The sequence below is a fragment of the Arvicanthis niloticus genome, chromosome 6, assembly GCF_011762505.2.
Source record: "Arvicanthis niloticus isolate mArvNil1 chromosome 6, mArvNil1.pat.X, whole genome shotgun sequence".
In the NCBI taxonomy this organism is placed as follows: domain Eukaryota; kingdom Metazoa; phylum Chordata; class Mammalia; order Rodentia; family Muridae; genus Arvicanthis; species Arvicanthis niloticus.
The window spans coordinates 26,367,052-26,380,235 of NC_047663.1; the positions used below are offsets into that span (position 1 = coordinate 26,367,052).

Genomic DNA, 13,184 nt, shown 5'->3' on the forward strand with positions numbered 1-13,184 from the left:
CGGGGCAGCAGAGCTCTGATGCTCAGAGCCCTGTGTGGTTTCAGGTAGGGGGTGGGGAAGGTCAGAAGGGAGGAGTCTCCTGCCTGTTTCACTACAGAAAAGTTTTGGTTGTGAGGGGTCAAAGGACGCCGGCATTGTGAGGCACAAGGACACCCTAACTGGCCCTAAACTTAGGCAGGTGGAGAGAAGGTATAGGATAGGTGATATTAGGGAACCCTGAGAATGAAAGGTTCAAGATGACGTAGAGATAGGCTGGTGTGGTGGGTCGTGCCTGTAATACTTTCAAGGCTGAGGGAGGAGAACTCCATGTTTGAGGCTAGCCTATACATAAAGCGAGTTCCAGGCTAGCCTGGGCTACAGTGTGAATCTCTCTGTCTCTCTCTCCCCATTCCCCCTCCTCCTCCCCTTCTTCCCTCTTCCTCTCTCTAAGAGGGGTGGGGTGGGGTGGGGTGGGATGGCATGTACAGTGGTGTGAAGCAGGCTCTCACTTCCTGGCCCCTCCTGGACTCTGAGTTAGAACAGGAGCTTTCTCTCTGGAGAAAACAGGAGTTTTCTCTCAGGGCTTTTGCTGGCTCTTCCAGCCCCCACCGGTGACTCACCACCACCTCCCCCTACAGACACTGCAGACATTCCAGGCCCAGCTTGCCTCAGTGGAGGCTGACTCAGAGCAGGCCTTCCCAGCCTTGGCCTCTGCTTTTGAAGTTCTCTTCTCTCCAAACTCCAAGGCTGACTCAGAAAGTCACATCTCTCTCTGATCCCTCTTAAACTTCTTGCAGAGCAGGGGACCAGAGGAGACAAAATTCCCAGGTGATACAGCCTCTGCTTACCTTGATTCCCAGAAGGACCGACCTCCTCCCCAGTTACTCTCCAGTTGCCTAGGGCTAACACATTCCCCTACCCCATTGCCTAACTCAGATGGCTCTTCCAAACAGAATGACTACATACAGCCTTCCCTGGCCATCTGGTACAAGGACTCAGCTTAGCTATCCTATCTCAGAGCTGGGTATGTGGCTCATCGATAGCCTGCTTGTCTAGTGGGAATGAAGCCCTGCATTTGATCTTTAGCATTATACAACCCAGGTGTTTTATAGTGCTGTTCTGGTACTATAAGCGCGAGTTAGAGGCCATACTTAGCTAGGCAGTGAGTTGTGAGGCTAACCCCGGACTCTATGAGATATTCTCTCAAAAATACAGCAAAAAAAAAAGCAAAAACAAAACCCAAATCCCAAATGACAAACAAAAACAAAAAACAACCACTCAACAACAAAATCCACTGTCCAGTAGCTCACAAACTACCTCTAGCTCTAGGGATCTGAAAAACTCTTCTGACCTCTGTGGGCATCCCACCCACAATACACACACACACACACACACACACACACACACTCAAACACACAAACACACACTCAAACACACATGCACACTCAAACACACACATGCACACTCAAACACACACACACACACACACACTCAAACACACAAACACACACTCAAACACACATGCACACTCAAACACACACGCACACTCAAACACACACTCAAACACACAAACACACACTCAAACACACATGCACACTCAAACACACACACTCACTCAAACACACACACACACAAACACACACTCAAACACACAAACACACACTCAAACACACATGCAAACACACAAACACACACTCAAACACACACACTCACTCAAACACACACACACACACAAACACACACTCAAACACACACATGCACACTCAAACACACAAACACACACTCAAACACACACACACACACACACACACACACACACACACACAATTTAATTAAATTTTGAGACAGTGTTTCACTTTGCAATCCTCTTGGCTGGGAACTTGCTATGCAAACCAAGTTGACCTGGAACTCACAGAGTTCTGTCGGCCTCTGCTTCTTGAAGCTGGGATTAAAGATGTTCATCTCCATCCTTAGCATTGTTGGCTTTGTTGGTGTTGTTTGTTTTCCCTTGAGAAAGGGTTTCTCTGTGTAGTCCTGGCTGTCCTGGAACTCATTCTGTAGACCAGGCTGGCCTGGAACTCAGATATCCACCTGCCTCTTGCCTCCTGAGCGCTGGGATTAAAGCTGTGTACCACCACACCAAGCTACATTTTAAAATTTCATATATTTATCTGTGGGGGAAGGGCACATACATGCCGCAGTGTGTAAAAGTCTGAGTAGAACTTTTGGAAGTGAGTTTTTCTCCCATGGGTTCTGGTATTTGAACTCAGACTATCAGGCTTGGAGGCAGACACCTTCACCCTCTGAGCTCTATCTTGCCCCCAGTGGGTTGTTGGTGTTGTTGTCATTGTTGTTTATTTTTAAAATATAAAAATGACCTGGGCAGTGGTGGAGCATATTTATAATAAAAACAATCAGATAGCTTTCTTCATGGTTAATTGCCGTATTTTGGAAAGTTCTTTGCATTCTCCTCAGAAAATGATACAACAAGAGAACTAGTTCTGAGTTACAGTTTTAAAATCCTACCCTAGAGTCACCAGACTCTAGGAGGGAAGAGAGGCCTGCTGGAAGCCATAGGGGATTCCCTAGGATGGTCACAGGTCTGAAACATCGGCTCCTTCGAGGCAAGGCTGTAAAGATGAATTTCTCTTTCTTTCTTCCTCACAGCCCTGGCTGTCCCGGAACTCCCTATGTAGACCACGGTGTCTTGGAACTCACAGAGATTCGCATGCTTCTGCTTCCTGAGTGCTGGGATTAAAGGCATGCTTTACCCTACCAGGCCCCTATGGGCAAATTTCAATGTCTTTGCTTTCGGTGGGATTTTGCAGTTCGTATAGAGTAGAGGTTCTGTATGGCCACAGAATCCTTCGTTATTACTTGATCAGTGGGATTTTTTTGATAGGTAACATTTTTCAAACCACAGGGCTCATGCAGTTATGACAGAGGGTCTGTGTGGTGAACATAATGCAAACGACTCACTCAGAGGAGTTGATGTGGACGATGTCCTGTGGTTTCCAGTGTGTTGTAGACTGTGATCCCACAGCAAGAAACCCCAGGACCCATGAAGGAGATCTGGGTGCTCCCAGAGGGCTACAGTGCATCTAATAAAAGGCTCAGGGTTTGAGAGGAAAGATGTGCCTACAGGATCCAGGACATAGGAGCCACATGTGACTCCAGCTGCTTGTTCCTCTGTTGCCTGTACTGTCGGCTCTAAGTCTCAGGGCACACCATCTCATTTTACTATGAAGTCATGTATAATTAATCAGACCGTTAGCTAAAGTCAGGCCGCATCCGGGATTGATCTGGGGAGTTGCAGTTAACCTTCAGCTCTGGGTGCTAATGGAAGACATTCTGGTGGCATCAGATCTTGGGACAGCAAAGGACAGCAACACTCCTAATTTGGTTTATAAGCATGTTCTTGGATGGTTCATTTGAATATTCATTTGACACTTTGATAGTTGGGTGTAAAAACAGTGGATTCGGTCTGGGGTCTGGATGTCTTAAACACGAGGAAGAGGGAAGAAAAGAGACACAAACAGAGAAAGAAGATTTATGAGCAATATTCCTAAAGGGAATTATCAGAGTTCTTAGTTCAGTGTTTCAGCTACCCTCCATTGCTGTAGTTTCAGCACCCCACCCCACCCCGCCCTCTGTCCAGGGTCTCACATTGCTCAGGTTGCCTTCAAACTTACCATTAGATAGCTAAGGATGAGCTTGAATTCCTGAACCCCCTACCGACACTTTCCCAAGGGTTGGGACTGCAGGCATGCAGACACTGGGTTCTACTATGAAAGATCTATAATTAATAATATATAAATCATGGAAAAAAAAAACATGTACATAGCTGCCATACAACCTCAATATTTTTTCTGAAGTACCCCATTTGTCTTTCCATGATCAGCCCTGCTGGGATCAAGCACATTCTGCACTTGGGTGTCTAGTGCTCACTTACTTTCTTTGCTTCGCTTCCTCGGCATGTATAGCTAAGCAATTTACTGCTTAGTTTTATGCATTCTTGAACTTATAGAATTAGAACCATAATGCGTGTAATTCCTCACTTCCAGAGCTTTGGGTCATTGTGGGAGTCTGCCACAATGCTGCATGTCTCTTCCTCCACTGTCATTGCTCATGGCTATCCTGTGGCATGGTTATGCCGAACGTTAGGGGGTTCTAGTTTTGTGATGACAAATGTTGCACTAAATATTATTTTATTGAAGCTCTTTATTGCATTTCTTTACTGTGGGTGTGGGCACATGTGCAGATGGGTGTGTGGGTGCTTGTACCTATAGCAATTGGTTCTCTCTTTACACTATATGGGTCCTGGGGATTGAACTCAGGCTCTGTTCACAAACCTCGTTACCTTTGAGACAGTGGGATCACTGTCTGTGCTAAGTTATCTCTGTCTACAGAGACATATCCCAGCATGCCCTGCTTTTAAAGGGTCTTCTATTTTCCTCCCTCCCCCTTCCTCCCTTCTTTCCACCATATAGTCCTGGCTGTCCTGGAACTAGATATGTTTTACCAGCTTGGCCAGGAACTCAAAGGGATCTGTCTGTCTGCCACTACTTCTGCATCCCGAGTACACACACCACCTGGCTAAAGAGTGTCCCTTATTGTTTTAAAATTGTTCTTTTCGATTATTCAATAGGTTACAAAATTCTTTCATACATACAACCATATGGAGTGTAGGATGCTATTCTACACTTTTTGTTTGTTTGCTTGTTTTGAGACAGGTTCTTTCTACATAGCACCGGGTGTCCTGGAACACACTACATAGACCAGGCTGACCTTGAACTCACAGAGATATGCCTGCGTTTGTCTCCTGAGTGATGGGGTAAAAGGTACACTGTTTTACTCTGCTCTTCCTAGTAATGACTATGAGAATTCTTTTTAAAATCCAGTTCTACTTTCATGACCTGCTTAATTTTAGGTTTAATCTATATCACCATAAAAATTGTTTTTCTGCCTTCTGTTAGTATTGATGGCAGAACTGAAAGCTAGACCACTCAGTTAACAAGCATCTAATATGAGCGAGAAGGGAACCCCAGAGGGTTTGGGGAATCACCGAGAAGAAAAGCTCTTTCAAAGTGACAGTTTTGAGTGACGTAACAAAATAAGGCATCTTTCTATGGTTAATGGGGTCTGAGTGACACTCCCAGAAGGGAGAGCTAAGATGGCTCTTAGCAGAAAGCATTGAGTAGAGTTTTTCTTTGAGATTGCTACCCTGTCTGTTTGGCCCCAGGGGAACCCAGCACAGCAAGGGAAGTGGCAAGTAGCTGATGTGGCAGCCTGCCTACCTGAAACCTCAGTGGAGAAGGATTCTCAGGCTACTTGACTCAACTCAGGAAGCCGGCTCAGCAGTTGATACACAGCACAGGACTGCCACAAGCACAGAGCTAGGACACCAGGAGCCCACAGGTGCCCCTGGGTTGCTATTCTTTGTGTAGACCAATGAGCCTCTTCAGTGTGGTTGTGCTGTGTTATTATTTATTTATTTATTTATTTAAAAAAAAGGCAACTGGCCCAAAGCAGCACTTTATTAGTCACACTCTGCTCACCTCTTCTCAGAGAGAAATCACGTTTATTCAATGTATTTTTGGTGGACATCTGTCAGCAGCGTGTTAACTCCCTGAGTGATACATAGTCTTTGTTCTCAAAGATTTTTTTCAACATAACTAATAACAAAATAATTCTTAAGCAACAGGAGACAGGGAACAACCATACAAAGATGTCAAAAGACTGTTCTCCAGTGAATGCTAAGAATGTAGGGGTGAAGGAGTTCTGGGGTTTGTCACCCTGGAGTTCCCCTAAAAAAAAAAAGAAAAAAAGAAAAAGAAAAAGAAAAAGAAAAAAGGCACCTTTCTCACTTCGGTGTGTGTGAAATAATTCAAGCATTTCTGCATCTTCTCTGGGACCAGAGATAACGGTTTGAATGCTAACAAGTGGGAGAGGAGAGGGAAGGGGGGAGAAAGAGAAGTGTGGAGAAGCATATTGATTATAAGGAGGGGAGACAAAAGTTGAGGGGCAGAGGGGGCGGCGGCACAATAAACGGGGAAAGAGGAGCAACAAAGGAAAATGCAAAACTGAAAAGAGGGTAAAGGTAAAGGGGGAGGGGGAGAGGAATTGACTGTCGGGAGCAGGAAGAAAAATGGAGGAACAAAAGGAGAAGGGTAGGAAGGGAAAGGGGAGGGGAGGGGGAGGGGCAGGGAGGAAGAGGAAGGGGATGGGAGCAGAAGCCTCATTTGAAAGCAATTCAGAAACAACTCTAATATCTGCCTCTCACACTTTACAGATACATTGCAGGCATGAAAGGGTAAAAGATAAACCATTCAATAATTTATCACAAAAAATGTTGAACAGATCTTTTCATGTTATGTTCAAAGAGTGGGAATTCTAGTTGTCATAATAAAATTTAAAAAAAAATCTGGAGTGTTTCTGGGAGAGGTAGATGAATGAAAACTAGAAATCCCTAAATTAACTGCTGAAAACCAGGAATCCTATCCTGGTTTGGTTAAGCAAGCAGTGTAAAAATCAAAACAAAACACTGAAGTTGGATCTCTTCAATTTATGAGACTGGTTTGTACACGGAAACAGAGTAAAGTGGTTTTCAATGGTTTTTTTTTTTTCCTCCTAGTGTGTGTGATGAAATATTAGTGAAACGATCTATGTGCTAATTTTCTAAATTAAAAACTAAAAACTAACAGCAACATTTTCCCCTAACAACTTGAGGGGAAGCTAGAGGGAGCTGGGGGGTGGTGGTGGAGAATATTTGCAAGTAACAGTAGGAAATCAATTAATCCTAACAAGAATAAAACTTGTAGAAAGCAAATGAAAAGAATTTACTTTTTAGCTAGAAAAAATATTGCCTTAAAGATGTATTTGTTAGGAAGCTCAGTTGAGTCAACTCTGTCTGGTTTGACATCCTAAAGCATTCATTTTGAATCAAGATGCTTTAAATACTTAGAAGATTTCCTGCTTTCAAGTACGAAATGCTTCATTACTACCTCCATGTTAAATAATGTTTAGGTGTGGATTCCCCCTTCTCAGTTTGTTTTCTTTGGAGCAATAGCATTTGTCTCTCCTGGACCTGTGCAGTTTCCTACAACTGAAACCAGGGGTCTACTTTGCATGCTGTGCTCCAAGGCACCAAACTGGTCATTATCTTTGACCAAATGACTTTGGAGTAAGCCAGAAAACTCAACAGCAGCAGGAGGATGAAGACAGGCTTGGACTATTTCACCTCTATGAAAGAAGCTGTGTAGGGTTGTTTTATTAGCAAAATAGATGTGGAAACATGTATCTTTAAAAAGTTACTGAATAAAGTATTTCCTTAACTAATTCTAAATCAAAAAAAAAAAAAAAAAGATTAAGGTTTTGTCACACAAACTGACTTAGCAAAACAAATAACTGTACTTAAAGCCCACCCTCCTTTGAGTTCTACCTTTCCAATTAAAAAACATTCCTTTAAAAAGTTTTAAATACTTTTGAGTGAATGATGCTTTGAGTGAAGAAAATGTTCTTTTCTGCTTATGACCCTCTTATATTTCATGAGATATCCTAAGCACATAATTATCCTTATTTATTTGACAGGAGAAAATGCTGCCTGTCCTTTAAAAGGGGACTAATTTACAAGTTCTCAAAGTTTACAGGCATTTAAAAAGAACCACACTTCGAACTGCAGGAAGAGAGAGAACATGCCAAGGCAGTGACAACAATAAAACAGGTAAACAACAACAAAAATAAACAACATAAAACTCAGACCAAAAAAACCACACCAAACCAAAAAACCTCAAAATGTCCAGAAACTTTGACATCAAAGCTGTCAGGAAATGTTTTACTTTCTTCGTATTTCATAGCAACCATGATTATATCAAAGTTAACTATGATTAGAAAACACAAATATTCTATTTTAATATATTTCCCTAACAGCTTTCTAGATTTTTTTCTCTCTGTGTGCATTCTCTCTTTTATAGAACATATCAAAATTTTAAGATATAAATCATGGGTAAATGTTAGATTAAACTGCAATACGTATGTGTATTAGGGATTCATCCAAAGCAGGTAATACAAAAGCAGAAAGAATTATATGAACAAAAATATCTTCTCTGCATTATTTTTCCCTCCTGCACTTACTTCTAAAAGTTTAAAAAAGTATTACTTATAAAGGTTTTAAAAAGTGTTATCTTATTTGTCGAACAGCAACAAATGGTTTGTCCATTAGCCTAAATAAAGTACATGATTACAAAAACTTTGAGGCAGTAACAAGTTGCCACAGTACAGCAGCCAGAAAAACAAAGACATAAAAAGATAAAAAGTAAAAAACGATTACAAACTGAAAAATGTTGGTAAGAAACACTTGAAAATAAGTTGAATTTTGTGTTTGTATAAGGATAGAATTTTTGGATTTGGGTTTTTTCTTTTCTTTTTTTTTTTTTTTTTGGAATTGCTTTTTCAATGCTCAACTTTGTGAAAAGTGGCTTTATTCTTTCACATTTTTTTCCCCTTTGCATGTTCAAATGGAAGGAAAATGGACAGAATTCTGTCTGTAAAATGTAATCCACTTTCAGTGTTTCCAAGTTAGAGGGGAGCTGACCAAACACTTACCTAGGAAAGAAATGGAAGAGGAGAAAGAGGAGACCAAAAGCAAGTAATAATAACAGTGAATATCATTATTACATAATAAATGGAATTGTTAAAGAAGTTTCTCCTTCAGAAGATTTTTTTTTTACACATTCAGTTTTTACTTTTTTGTCCTCCATTAATTTACTTATTTATCTTCGGGATTTTAAGTCACACACATCTACTGTGAAGATTCATCTTTTCCTAAAAAGAACAGTAGGGGACCCCGCCCCCCACAATGTCTATCTTTAATACCAAAACCAAAGCAAGACATTAATAAAGGGAACTGAAATGTCTTCTGTCCTCTCCTGCACTGACCTAGGAATGTGAGTTCTAACAAGAAACAAGCCTTCTGGTAGGTTCACTTTAGTGTTGGGTACATTCATAGCAGGAGAGCATCAGGGGATAGCACTTAGCTCCCCCAGCCCCAATCTAAATAGCCAAGTCACTGAGGCAACACTCGGTGGGGGTTTCAAAACTGCACCTCACCCCAGCAGCCTCTATCTACTCTTGCCTCCTTAAAAACTTTCGCAGTCCCTGACTGTCAACACAGAAGCCCTGTTTTGTAAGGGGGGGGGGGAGGGGAAGGGGGGGAAAGAGAGAGAGAGAGAGAGAGAGAGAGAGAGAGAGGGAGGATTAGAACTTAGTGAAACAGCTAACTCTAAAAGGAATCAGTGTGAATAGAAATAATTGGTGCTTTGTTAATGAAATAATTTTAGAACATTCAAAAAACAGACTGTGCAAGTACTCTCTTCTGAAATTTGTTTCCCTTATACTGTCACTTCAATAACAACAAAAAAACCCTTTAAAAACCTGACTACTTTCAGCTAACTTTAAATTATTTCTTAAATGGAAAGAGAGTCAACTTAAAAGTGAATTGAATTACATTAGTATTTTTAAGTCTTGCTTCTCTTGAGCTTTAAGATAGTAAAGGATGGGCTATATTTTGCAGTTTACAAGCCTGGGTAGGAGGCTTTTTTTTTTTTTTCCTTTGAGGGTTAAGTTGCTTTTGTTTTAGGAAGAAAGAGAATAGTGGTTAGGTTACCCAGGGAGATTATCTGAGAAGGTTTTTTTTATCAACCCCTAAAGATTTAAAGAAAATGAAGCAAACAGTATTTAAAGTTTTTGAGAGCTGGGATGTCCTGCCAAGGTACTTTCTTCCTTGCCCCGGAACATAAAATATATGGAGACAGTTACTATTTATGAAGACCCAAAGATTGTAACAGACAGCTTCTAAGACTATCTCTTAGCCCTTACAAAAACCCACACATCACTAAGTCCCCAGGCAACAGATCTACACAATCCAGCCAAGAGAATCCCTTCCTACTGGACTTTTAATTTTCTTGAATTCTTTTTCTCCTAAGTTTGTTTTGCATTCAAAAATGTTTACTCTGAGTGCCTACTATGCGACAAGCACTGTTTCCAGCTCATTGGCTTAGTTTGTTAAGAATAACGCTGTGATCAAGAGCTGACAAAACACCAAGTTGGTGGGGGTCTGGGGGAATGTCGGGGAGGGCGTGTGGGGACAGAGACGCAGACATCTCCCACCTTCCTGGACAGAAAACATTTTTTTCCTACTTAGCAACTAATAGCTTGTAATATTTAGATTCCTGTTGCTTCATGGGAAGAAAAATGTCACAAAAACAAAAAACCCGACAAACACGTGGCTGGCTAGAACAAAACGCTGATTCGAGAGACTGGGTTCTGAAGGTGGTAGAGGGAGACTCTGAAGCCGACTTAGAAGCCCCCCGCCCCCGCCCCATTTCTTCCCGGCTCTCCGGGAAAACGAGGAGGGGGACAAAGGTGCTGGGTGTTGTGTTTTAACTTCCGACTTTTCGAATGGTAGGGAATCATCCGGCAGATGGGCGGTGAGCCGAAGTAGGACTTGGCTTACAGACTCTGCAAACGAAAAAAATAACAATAAAAAAATTCAAGCCATTTCTATCGGAGCAGTCAACACGTGTTGCGGAGCCGGCCCGGGCCGCAGGCGACTGAGACAATGGGATCGGGACGGGGGAAGGGGAGAGTGACCCCCTTCCTCACCTGCCCTCCCAGAACGCGTGCCCCGACAACCCTCCTCCCTCTCGCAGACTCGCGCGGTTCAAGGAACATCCCTCTTTCTAGGGGTGCTGTCTCCGGCCCCTTCTTCTCCGCGGTGGCCAAGCAGGGGGCTTCTCCGGGGTCTCCGGGCCACGCACTCCACCACCCCCTGGCGTCGATCCAGCCCCGGCCGCTGGAAACTCGGTGTGCTCCGCGTAGAGCCGGGAATCGCGGTATTGAGTGTGCAACGCGCCCCGCGCTCCGTTGCGTGTCCGGGACTCCCAGCGCGCGGCCCCCTCCCCCACCGCACAGACGGGGTGCAACCGCCCACGTGTCGCCCCTTGCCCAGTCCGGTCTTTCCCCAGGGCTCCCGGAGCCGGAGGATCCGGAACGCGTCGGTCCTAGCCGAGGGAAGGGACCTGGGCGGATCCACTTCCCCCTCCCCATGGGGAGGGGGGAGGGCCGCAGCCCCCTCCCCCGCTGCTGGCTTCCTCAAGCGCGGAGCGGAAATTACCCCCTCCCCGCCCCAGGCTGACCTGGGGACGTGGGCGGGGCTTCAGCAGCCCCCCTCCCCTGGCGGCCTTCCAAAATTTAGCACCCCAAACTAAGTTCCGAGACCCACACCCTGCGCAGGGACCACCGCTCTGTGCATCGCGGGTGGAGCGGAGGCAGGCAACGCCACCTGTCCGCTCCTTGCGTGGAGAGGGCGAGGGGGACCTCGAGTCTCAACCCGGTCCCTCCCTTCTGAAGCCAATCCTTATGGTTTGGGGGCGCTCGGTGATGCGACCACCCCTCGTCGTTTTTTTCCCACCCAGTTGGTCTTCGGGGGTGATCTTGAGCCGGGTCGTGCAGGCTTCCCCCCAAGAACGCCGGACTGTTGTCATCAGCAGCTGGACTGGGTGCAAGCCAGCTTTTCTCCAGTGGGGATCCCGAAACACGATTTCCTGCGGGTCCCTCGATCTCAGGCGCTGTCTCCCGTGTTCTCAGCTTCCTGGTCCCGCGCTCTCAGGGTCCCCTGGATCAGGACCCGGGAGCCCAGAGAAGTCTGGGGGTGTAGCGGGGAAGACATCGATCTCCTACTTAGAAACCTAGAGGAAAGCCGTCTTTCCTTTTAAATAACCGGTTCCTGCGACCCCCTCCTGAAGACCCCAGAGTCCTCAGCTTCTCTTTGTCTGTCTCAGCCGTCCCCCGCCTGTCAGTCGCTAGCAGTTTGCCGGGGTGGGGTGGGCAACCCAGTCTCCACAAAACGAATAAAAAAATTATCGTACATTTATTCTTAAGAACTGGGGAGATTTGGGTCGCCCCCGCCCCCCCCCCCCGTGCAGGTCACAGTGGAAAGATGGGTGGGGGCGGGGCGCCGCTTTAGGGGCCAGGTTCTTGCGAAGGGGGAGGGGGATAGAAGAGCTGGGGGGGAACTCTGCCTCCACTTTCCTGGTTTACCCCTGGGGTACGCTGAGTGCGCCCCCCCCCAAGATTGGAGACTGTTGGGTTGGTCCGGGTTGGAGGGCCAAGGGGCCCGGTGGCGTCGGGGGTCTTTCCCTGCAGGGTGGGTGGGGGCTGTCACCACGTGGCTTCGCCTTTTTTTTTTTTTTTCTTTCCGCTCCATTTTTTTTTTTTTTTCCAAGTCGATTTTATTTAGAGGCGGCGCCAGGGCGGCCGCGGAGAAACGTGACACACCAGCCCGCTCGCAGGGGTTTCGGACCGAAGGGAAGGAGCCGCGCCGCGTCGTCGTCAGCCTCCCTGCACTCGGCGGGCACTTCTCCCGGGCTCACCCGAACTCCTCCGTGACCCCCGCGTGCCCTCAGGCCGCCCACCCGCCCGGAGCTCCGGACAACTTTAGGGGTGGGGTGCGTAGAAAGTTTGCGGCTCCCGCCGCCCGTCTCCACGCCTCTCGGCCTAGGAGGCTCTCCGCCCGCGCCCTCCTCGTTCGGCCTTGCCTGGGACCGTGTCCTTGCCCCGCCACCGCCACCATGAACAAGCTTTACATCGGCAACCTCAACGAGAGCGTGACCCCCGCAGACTTGGAGAAAGTATTTGCGGAGCACAAGATCTCCTACAGCGGCCAGTTCTTGGTCAAATCCGGCTACGCCTTCGTGGACTGCCCCGACGAGCACTGGGCGATGAAGGCCATCGAAACTTTCTCGGGTAAGAGCGCGGCCACCTCCCCGGAAAATACACACACACACAAACGAAATCCCGGAACAACGGGGACCTGCAGCTCCTCTTTTCCTTGCCCGCCAACTCTTCCCGGGCCCGGGAGGGCTCGGCCTTCGTCCCCAGCCTCGACCGGCCTCCCTCGACGCCTTCTCCCCGCGCGGAGATATTCGGGATTTCCTCACCCCTTCCCCCAGCCCGAGACGCTCGTGGCTCCCTGCCCCCCTCCCCACCGACGGGGCGGGAGCCCCGGTTGGCAACTGGTGGGGGTGGGGGTGTCTCACGAGCACTGGGGTTCGGGTCTAGGCGTGGTTTCCCCGATCCCCCCTCCCCTGCACAGCCCCCCTCCCGCTAGAACACCCCCAAAGCCCCTGCCCTCCGTCCCAGGCCTT

General features: G+C 46.4%; 1 protein-coding gene across 1 annotated transcript in view; it reads left to right on the plus strand.

Moving 5' to 3' along the window:
* The first annotated feature begins 12,295 nt into the window (after positions 1 to 12,295).
* The window catches only part of Igf2bp1 (insulin like growth factor 2 mRNA binding protein 1), a 41,017-nt gene continuing 40,128 nt past the window's right edge, over positions 12,296 to 13,184 (plus strand). Inside the window, exon 1 of the mRNA XM_034506176.2 lies at positions 12,296 to 12,783. Coding sequence (XP_034362067.1) covers positions 12,609 to 12,783 — 175 coding nt within the window. The 5' untranslated portion in view covers positions 12,296 to 12,608. The remainder of the gene's footprint in view (positions 12,784 to 13,184) is intronic.